The sequence below is a fragment of the Lygodium microphyllum genome, chromosome 6 (genome assembly GCF_053477565.2).
Source record: "Lygodium microphyllum isolate KBCC chromosome 6, Lygodium_microphyllum_v1.1.10, whole genome shotgun sequence".
Lineage (NCBI taxonomy): Eukaryota > Viridiplantae > Streptophyta > Polypodiopsida > Schizaeales > Lygodiaceae > Lygodium > Lygodium microphyllum.
The window spans coordinates 150,283,631-150,294,033 of NC_141140.1; the positions used below are offsets into that span (position 1 = coordinate 150,283,631).

General features: G+C 43.0%; 1 protein-coding gene across 1 annotated transcript; it reads left to right on the forward strand.

The window, feature by feature from the left end:
- Positions 1 to 6,339: 6,339 nt before the first annotated feature.
- Positions 6,340 to 10,115, forward strand: LOC148035286 (putative metal-nicotianamine transporter YSL6). The gene is given in 10 exon segments (XM_087680290.1): positions 6,340 to 6,562; positions 6,709 to 7,137; positions 7,453 to 7,628; positions 7,715 to 7,812; positions 7,910 to 8,047; positions 8,139 to 8,331; positions 8,482 to 8,605; positions 8,710 to 9,112; positions 9,217 to 9,616; positions 9,618 to 10,115. Coding segments are annotated over 10 exon segments (2,319 nt in total). The 5' UTR covers positions 6,340 to 6,351; the 3' UTR covers positions 9,765 to 10,115.
- Positions 10,116 to 10,403: the final 288 nt, after the last annotated feature.

Genomic DNA, 10,403 nt, shown 5'->3' on the forward strand with positions numbered 1-10,403 from the left:
GGACTAGAGCGTCACTCAGTGGATGGGTTACATAGGGTTGAGGTGGTCTGGGTATGCCTGTGGGGTTTATCTCCATCTTAGGAATGGCTAGCTTGGCGTTGTTAGCTGCCGAGAGAGCCAATGGGGCTCCCTTTCCGAAGAATTTTGGCGGCCTAATCGCTAGATATGGCGAATTATATGGTTGCGAGTACGTGAGTCTCCTTGGTAGTCTGCAATGCATGGCATCATGGTTGAACCTACCACAATTGGCACAAGGTCAGGACTGAGGGTCTTGATACTCAGTTGGCAGGTGGTTTCCGCCACAATACACGCATTGGACGTGAGGGCATGTTGGTCGTCTCATCATCTCTTGTAATCTAGCTAGCTCCATCTTCATCTTCGCTAGCTCCTAGCTTGAGTAAGCTGGCTTGAGTTAGTGCCCTTGCCTTTATCCTGAGTACTTAGGCCTAATCTTTTGCTTTGTCATCAAAGCTCTCTTGGAATTCCTAGAGGTGGCCTTCTCTCATGCGAGCTCTAGGAGTTTCTCTCCTTGAGCTGGTCCTTCACTCTAATGGCCTCTTCAGACCCTTGTTAGCGCGTCTCATTGTAAGCTTGAGTTGCTGGCCAAGGCCTTGTAGAGCTCTTTGTTTTGTATTCCATTAATGAATATTGTGGACACCGCTCTCTCACTTGGTCACTTGCCAGTTGGGATTCTCTTTAAGAGACTCCTCATGTGGGTCACATAATCCCGGATATCTTCCTTATCCCTTTGCTTGACATTCATCAGCCGCACTAGCAGGTTGTCTGAGTACCCTTTGAGAATCTCTTAATGAAGAAATTCTTCAGGTCATTGAAGTCATTGCGCTCTGCGGCATCTAGACTGGTGTACAAGTCCTTCCCTTGTCGCCTAAGCATAAACCGAAGGCTTGTGATCTGCTGAGGGAGATCGGTGAGGCCGTTGGCTTCACAGACCTGCTCGAACTACTCCACGAAGCTCTATCTAACTGTTTCGTGACAACTATAGGGATTTTAGACTAGCTCTTAGAGCCCTTAGTAGTAACCCCTAATCCTACAAGGAACGAGGTTGCCATTGCAATGGCACCTTGCTTGACAGAAGTGTTGTCTAACAGTCACTTCATGAGAAGCTCACTCAGTGTAAGACCTCCTTCTAGCACTCTTTCCCTCTCGGCATCAGGACCTGTCCTATTCCTGTTTGCTAGTGCTAGCATCTGCTAAATTTCACGCACTTCCATGTTCTGCTACAAGCTCTTGGCTTGTTGCTCCTAATTGTAGGTCACTAGGCTTCGCAACGCCTCCCGCACTAGTCTCCTCTCCTCTCCTAGGTCTCACATGACATCCTTGAAAGCCCTACCATGGTGGTCTATCCAAGCATGTAGATCGTAATTGGTGACCAACCACTAGATTTCTATCAGGAGACCGCCTAGGTTGAACTCCTCGTCTCGTTTATGGTTAGTGCTTGTCTCTGCCATGTCTACTGTCTTGTGCTTCACCAAGTTGCCGATGAGATTGATTAGGTTGGGTAGATCCACTTCTTCGATGGAGTCTATCCTTGCTACACCTGACTTCTCTATTGTGCTTTTAGTTGGCTCCTATGCTTGGGGTTTCAATCACCCAGCTATGTCTCAGGGTCTTCTTCTACTGGTGGGTTCCTTTAGGTTATTGTGTTTGAGTAGTTCCTTGTTAATTATAGGCAATTCTCAATTTACAGTCACTCAGCATGTGTATGTGTACTCTTTTCTGTGCACTGTGCACAATCAGGCTTTCTGCTTTTATTAAGTGTACTTCAAGTGGTGCTGGAAAACAGTACGAGTGCAAAGACAATATGGCTATTCAACTTCTGCACTCCCACTTGTGTTCGTGGCCTGATGGGGCTCTAAGCTCGGTTTCTAACCTTTCTTGCTACTTGCTAGGATCTCCGCTGTGTCGTTCAGTGTGTTCGATTGTGCAAGGTCCAATTCTGGAAATTAGACGTCTAATTTACCAGTGGTCTGATCCAGTCTGGTCCAAGTAAGTCCAACTTTCAAAATCAGACAGATGGTGTTCGATTATCAAAATCGAACATGGTGCATCTAATAGAACAGGGTGGCTGGTTCGATTTGGATGTGTCCGATTTTGAGAATCAGGCGGGTTGAATGTACGATCCACCGAGTAGTGAGGGCCTGATTCTCACCTGTCAATTCTCTCAGAATCAAACAGGTCAGGGTGGTCCGACTGATAACATGGCAGGGTCCAATTCTGTAGTCTGATTTTCAAAATCGGACAAGGCCTACTACAATTTGACAAGAATCTCCACACTCGAGTTACCATCGCCTACGAGACCTTCCAAAAATAAAATATGGATGTAGGACAAGGGTTTCATATACCTAAATGTCATAAAAAACTCTGGCACACTCCGATCGATCTGATGTAAGCTCGTGGCCTACAAGCTCTCTCTTAAGACTAAGAGTGTAAACGAGGCTTTCCCTTGCCTCCCTGGGTCTTAAGCACTTGCTAGGCACAACCTTAGTTCTCTCGATTGCCCCCCTTGCGATTCCAACACATCTAAGCACTCATTTTTTCCATTTTTTCCCTATTCATGCCCTGTTTGGACCTATTTTATAGCACCAAACCCTAAGCTTTCAAATCCGATTTCTCAATCCTAACTTACTCTAAACGCAATAAAAATCAAAAGAAAAGTACTGAAATGATTTCTCCCACTCAATCAAACATCAAAAACCAAAAATACTTACTTGTAGCATGGATTAAAAATCCAAAATCTCCTATCTAACTCAAGCTCCGGTTCAACGATGAAACCCTTACTTCGATGCTCGATTTGAAGCGTGCAAGTGCTCAAGCTTGAATCAGTTTGTCCTAGCAACGCAACCAAAATGTAATGGGAGCTCGCGCTCAATCGCTAAGACCCATAGACTGCTTATTCCATCAAGCGTTTCAAGTGAGCACTAAGGGCTACCTCTCACACATAGCCGACACACTTCTCCCTCTACGAGTGTAGTGAGCTTACCTTGATGCCCAATTGAGTTGCTTCCTCTCTCAAGCACTACAATAGCTCCATGATTCGAGATGCGAGCTCAAGCATCCTCAAGAAACCTCTTCCTCCAAGCTCCATCCTCCATAGCCAGGTGCGAGACAAGAGAAGAGAAGAGAAGAGAAGAAGAAGAGAGGAGATGATGGAGAGCTTCAACTCTAAGATCCCTCACCCTCACATACTCGCTCCCTCACTCTCTCACACTCCCTCCCTCAAGCACTCACAAACAAGCAAGAGAGGAGAAGGAGAGAAGAAGATGAGTCCACTTTTGCCACACACCAAACAATGAGCTCTTCATTCACTTTTCAACTTTATGTACAAAACCCTAAGTTTCTTTTTGGGCAGTCATCCTCTTATCCCCTTTTTTGCATGGCCGACCATGGCCTCAACCCTCTTTCCCATTGTCTTCATATCTTCCTAGCTTCCTTCTACCGCCCATCTACCTTTACAATTTGCACAAGAGGGAGCCTAACGCTCTTTTAAAATAGTTTTAAGGGCACCTTGTATTTAAGGCTTTTGCATTTGAATTAACAAAGAAAGGAGAGGCAATGTACCTACCTCAAGGGCTCGAAGATGAAACCCTTCGCGCCTCCCTCATTCTTCCTTAGCTTAGTGGCTTCCCTCCCTTGTACTTTGCAATAGTGATGATGAGCTCTTTCTCTCTCTTTTCCTCTCCCTCTCTCTCCCAAAGCTTTGAGATCTCTTGCTCTCTCTTTCATTCTCTTTCACAAATGGTTTGTAGAAATATAACACTTGGATTTTCGATGCTTTTTTTTCTCAGAATATCATCATTATTTACATCGCAAATAACGTCACTATTTGCATTGTTAATACAAATTGGCAATGTAAATAGCTTTATTAGCAATGCAAATAGCGAAACCGCTACTTTACATAAAAAAACATGTGTCGCTATTTTTCCATTCCCTTGTAGTGTAATGTTACCCAACTAGCTTCACAATGACACAATTCTACACAAAATTTACTTGATAATGAGGGGCCACTAGAGTGATACTAAAGGATGCATTATTTGAAGGTTTTACAAAAAAAAGTATAAATTGTTTGACTCACGTAAACCTATATTCATCATCTCAGAATTTGCATCATAGTTGCAAGTAGCTTTTAAAAAATAAATATTTATATTCAAAGTTCAAAGAGTGTTGTTTGTTATGCATGAAGCATATTGTTTGTTTTCTTTTGCTTCCTTTTGCTCATAAAAATATACTAGGCTCTCCGCACCTAGACTCGCCCCGGCACTTCACGTCGGGGCGGGCACAATTTTTGCCGGGGGGCGGGTGCTGGACACATGGCACCCGCCCCCGTGTTCTCTTTCTTTTTTGTGGGGGAGGTGGGGGCTGCCACGTGGCACCCGCCCCCCACCTCTCCTTAACTAATAGTATAGATAGGGTGGAGTAGCCTTATGAGCTCTAGGCCAACTAGTGGGCCTTGTTGGCAATGTTGATTATGCCAGCTAGTACATGTAATTCGACTCAATACTACCTCCAAAATTATAAGTTAAAGGATTTTCTATTTGCTACTAAGGATGTTTTTTGTGAATGATGGATTTGATCTTTGAAAAGTGGCTACACTTTTTTGACAAAGGTCCATTATGAGTAAAGCCAAGTTGTCTTGTGGTAGTAGGACAAGTTTGACTCATTTGTTGTAAAACTACAAGCTTTTGAGCTAAGCAAAGTGCTACACTTGTTGTGTAGCAACATATGATTATCAATGTTCTAGTTTTAGGAAAATTTTCACTTTTTAGGCTCAAAGAAGGGTCTTCGGACAACTTGGACAAAAAGTAGGATCATTTTTGAACAAGCAAAATCATATAGACCATTCAATATTGAAAATTTTGGCATGAAATTTGAGTTTTGATAGTCTAAAATAAAAATTTTTGTACAAGAAAAGCATGTGTATCTAGAGCCATATGCACAAATATATATAGTAACATGTGATAAGGCACCTCTCAAGTTGAGGACCTTGTAGTTGAATCAAGATCAAAATTTTGAGAGTGGATATTGAGAAATAATGATTGGTGATTGTGATATATGATGTGTGAGGGTTGTGAGTTATTGGAGGGGTTGAGATTGAATATTTCAAAAAAGAAAGGGGATTGTTTCATTTGGAAACCTTTCTTATGATGATCTAAAGGTTAGTTTCTTGGATTTGAGGGTTAGTGTGTGCATTTCAAAGCTTTTGTTGAAAGAAAATGTTTGAAACTTCTCCATGTTAGTTTCAGTGATACTTGGTATGGTGTTTATTTTTTGTGGATGAGGAGGTAGAAACTTTGGATTATTGCTTTGCTGTAAGGTGTGATGCACACTAGTCTGGACAGGCTAGGTGCACCTTCTAAAAAAGGTGTCGTGAGGTTTCACACCATTTGGATGACCTTATTTTATTCTTTCACATTCACACTAATACCACAAAATGGTGATTGGGCTATTGGAAAATGGGATCGGAATGTGTCATATAGTGCTTGAGATTAGACCTTCGTTAGTGCAAATCTATGCTTATTGAATTGAGTTGAGTGGCATCATGGACATGTTGGGAGAGTTTTTACTCATATGAACACAGTTTTGCATGCCTCATATCGTGGCACGTCAGCATATGCTTTTGTGCATGGAAGTTGTCCAGATGTGTGAAACCTACCTAAGGAAAGAAGATTGTAAACTTTTTTGGTCATAGAAGCATGGGGGAAGCTACTATGGAGGCTGGCGATGTGGGTGTGGTGAATGTTGTGGCTATTTGTTTAGGGTGGGTTGGGGTGGTGGCTATTTGTATTGGGTGGGGTGGGGGATAATGGATGACAATGGATTGTGCTCTTATTGAGGGATGTAGGCAGGATGATCTAAAAGGTCAGGGGAGAGACTCGCAGGGTTCGGGAAAAGATGGGCTCGTTTCACCTTGATAAAAATCCTTCTCAAATTTTTGGAAGAAGGAAATAAATCCTCTTCAAATTTCTCAAAATATAATTATATTTGTTAAATATATGTTTAAGATATCGTCTCAATGGGAGATACTTTCTTCTTAGATGATAATGAAAAGGATACTTCCTTTGGATGATAATGGGAGAGAGGGAGAGCGTAGAGGGGGTCAAAAGCATGTGTCACGAGGAAGGAAGGCTAAAACGTCTAAAACCAGCCAGGTGCGTGGATGGTGTGAACAGACCGGAGAGTCAACAAGCGAAAATCGACTACGAAAGACTTTGACTTTTACTTCTCGAACTTTCGAAGGCCTTTTCTATGAGGACAATCGTCACAAAACGTCCTTTTTATGAGGACAATCGTCACTGAAAGAAGCTCCCAATTACTTTTTTATGCGGCTGCTGCATGTCGGACTCCTTCGTCTCCTTCCCTCTCGTCGCACTAGCTCCTCTCCCCGCCTTCTGTCTCTCTCTCTCTCTCGGCCCTGCCCTTCCCGCACCTCTCAGCACCTCCGCCACCCAACACCCTCCTTCCATCCCCGCACCCTCTTTTCACGATTGCTGCTCCCACTTTCCTCAACTCTTCTTCTTCCTCTTCTTCTTCTTTTCTGGGATAGGTAACAGATTCCATATCCTTAAGGACCGTTGCTTGAAGTCCTTTGTTTCTGCATTCAAGAAATTTCATGCTTTGCAAGGATATATGTCGTTGGATTCTTTTTCTGTGTTCTTTCGGCTCCAATCAACCGCTGGTGACTCTATGCAGAAATGCTCACTTCGCAAGATACGCATGGCGATCAACAAACCAATGAACTGCACCTGAATCAAGATGATGTTCGTTATTATGCGATGAAGAAAGATGCCACTGACGTGAATGGCAGGGTGAAGGAATTTTCTGTGGAGGAGCTGTTTGCATCGACAGAAGTACCCACATGGTGGCGGCAGATAACGGCCAGGGGGATGATCCTAAGCATTGCACTTGGACTGTTATTTTCTGTCATCACTATGAAATTAAGCTTAACCACTGGAGTCATACCATCTCTCAACGTCTCGGCAGGGCTGCTTGGATTCTTTTTCATAAAGATATTCACCACTCTTTTGTCCAAAGCAGGAATTGTGCATCAGCCATTTACCAGGCAAGAAAATACCGTCATCCAGACTTGTGTGGTTGCCTGCTATGATCTCGCGTTTAGTGGTAAGTCTCCTCTTGTATAGCTCCTGTTGAGCCGGTCGTCCGTTTTGATTTCTCATGCTTGTATGGTTCTGCTATTCTTGAGGTTTGCATTTTGGAAGGTTAAGTAAGAGGAAATGCTGCTGTTTTGTCTTTTTCAAGATCAACTGTTGCTGCTGATATTTTCCCAGGGCTTTCTCCATTTAGTTACGCACCTGTATCAGCCTCATGTGCGAGTCCTTAGTAGTTATGGTCTCACCGATGTTGGTGAAGTGTGGTAGATTGGTTAAGTTACGTGCCTTCCATGTCTCAGACATCATGCCCCTCCATTGTTTTCAAGAGGATTTGGAAGCTATCTTATTGCAATGGATCAGAAAACATATGATGCAGTTCATACAAGTGGGAGCACTAATGACAATGCTGCAGCTGTCAAAAACCCTCACTTAGGATGGATAATTCCGTACATGTTTGCCGTTGGTTTTCTCGGTCTCTTTGCAGTGGTTCCTCTTCGCAAGGTAGACCATTTGATCTTAAGAACAGTGAACATTGAAAATACTTGGTTTTATTGTCATGCTGATGAGTTTGGTTCTTGTATGTACAGGCTATGATAATCGATTACAAGCTCACATACCCAAGTGGTACTGCAACTGCAGTGCTTATCAACAGTTTCCACACCCCCCATGGAGTAAAGCAAGCCATGTAAAGAGACCTTATCTTTCAGCAGGGAGTTAAGGAAACTGAAATGGCATCTCCTATGTCACAGCCTAAACTAATATGACTCTCCTTGTCTTTGCAGGAAGCAGGTTATCTGCCTGGGAAAATACTTTTCGTTCAGTTTTCTTTTCAGCTTTTTCAAATGGTTTTACGGTGGGATCAATGACAGTTGTGGGTTTGATTGGTTCCCAACCTTGGGCTTGAAGGCTTACGCAAACAAGTAAGAAGTCTTATTTCATGGCTACATTTCTTGGACATACCAAGGTTATATCCAGAATTGCTAAGACCTTAGATTCTACAAATGTGTACAGGTTTTACTTCGATTTCAGCATGACATATGTGGGAGCTGGCATGATTTGTCCTCATTTGATTAATGTGTCATTGCTACTGGGTGGCATCCTTTCTTGGGGTATAATGTGGCCGCTGATTGAGAAGAAAGCAGGTGACTGGTATCCAGCATCGGCAGTAAAGGGTTCAAATCTTCAGGGTCTATATGGCTACAAGGTTCAATATCTTGTGTATTTCATGAGCTTTTGTTTAGCAGCATCTTTCAGCAGTAGCTCTTCTCTCATTATATCATTGATAACGATTGAAATCAGCAAACCAGCATCTTTCAGCAACAGCTGATCTAATGCAGATACTGACCTCTTCCAGGTTTTCATTGCAATTGCTCTTATTTTGGGTGACGGTCTGTACAACTTTGTAAAGATCACCTCTGTCACACTCTGGTCGTTGTATCAAAGACGGAATAGCATGCTTCCTGTGAGGACGAGTGATGGTGAGTTGCCTCTAATGTATACGCGGTGTTGGCTTTTGTTTGAAACAGCAGTTTTTCTTGAGTTCTCAAAATGAGCGTTTTGACAATGTTGATGGCTGACACAGCCATGGAGGAGCTTTCACCTGATGAGCAGCGGAGGAATGAGTTGTTTATGAAGGATAGGATACCATTCAAGGTGGCTGCTGCGTGCTATGTAGGTCTTGCTGCTGTATCCACTGGTGTGATACCAAAAATCTTCCCGCAGATGAAGTGGTACTATGTCTTAATAAGCTATTGTGTGGCCCCAGTCCTCGGGTTTTGCAATGCATACAGTTGTGGCCTTACAGATTGGAATCTAGCATCAACTTATGGGAAGTTGGGCCTATTTATCTTTAGTGCCTGGGCCGGGAAGGGGGGTGGAATTCTTGTGGGGCTTGTGTCCTGTGGGGTGATGATGATTGTGGTGTATTGTTCAGCTGATTTGATGCAGGATTTCAAGACAGGGTACTTAACTCTGTCATCACCCAGGTCAGTGCTTGTGAAGTGTACAATTCATCGCAAATCTACCATATCTGGAGGTTCATACCGTTTCAGCTGTGTAGACTCATGTGTCTATTGCAACATTGATGCAGGTCTATGTTCGTAAGCCAAGTTTTGGGCACTGTGATGGGATGCGTTATTGCACCCTCTGTATTTTGGCTCTTCTGGAAGGCCTTTCCTATTGGTGATCCAAATGGTGAGTACCAGGCTCCGTATGCAACAATTTACAGAGAAATGGCTACAATTGGGGTGCAAGGGTTTGGTGCTCTTCCCAAGCACTGCTTGGATCTCTGCTATGCATTTTTCTGTCTGGCAATTCTCGTCAACTTTCTGAGGGACAAACCTCTGGCAAAATGGGCCAAGTACATTCCAATTCCCATGGCGATGGCCATACCGTTTTATATTGGTCCCTACTTTGCTATAGACATGTTTGTGGGCACAGTCATTGTGTTTGTATGGCAGAAGCTGAATCTAAAGAAAGCGGAGTTGCTGCTTTCCGGCAGTTGCCTCAGGATTGATTTGCGGTGATGGTATTTGGACCTTGGTGTCTGCCCTGCTAGCTTTGGCGAAGAAGCAGGCCCCCATTTGCATGTTGTTCTTACCCAGCAAAGTAGCTGCGAGCATGAGCCTCGGCAATTAAAGGCTTTAAACATTCTTTTCGATAGCACTCTCAATATCTTTGCACACTGTATAGATAATAAGCTTGTCAGGATGCTGAACTGCTGTATAGATAATAAGCTTATCATATGTATCAAACACCCATCAGCCCAAGTGTAAAATATGTGTACCTATTAAGATTTGCCGGAATGAGTGAAGGGTCAAGGGTTTCAAGCCCCCGACCCATTGCCTTTCCATTGATGTACATAAGGTTCTCTCTGTTTATCGTCCAATCCTTGTTATGGCTCACTGCTTTCAACTATTCTTTGGGCAGCTTACCAGCTTCTCAAGCCGCCAATTTTTGAAGATAGATTTGCACCAATTTTTGAGTTATAGAATCCGAAACGTATATGGAGGAGGTTCTCTACCCATTGGCTTGTGATCTTTATCGTTGGTCAGAGTTCATCAAGTACGTTTGCTTTGATATTTAGGGCTAGGCAATGTGTGTGTTATATATATTCCATTCAATCTAATGTCAATACTCAATTGCATTATGGTAGTCATATATACCCTATTACATCATTTAAATTACAAAACAACAAGGTATGTCAAGAAATGCATGTGTCATTATCACTTACATTATGGAGGATGAATATTTATCTAATGCATCATTTGGAGCCCA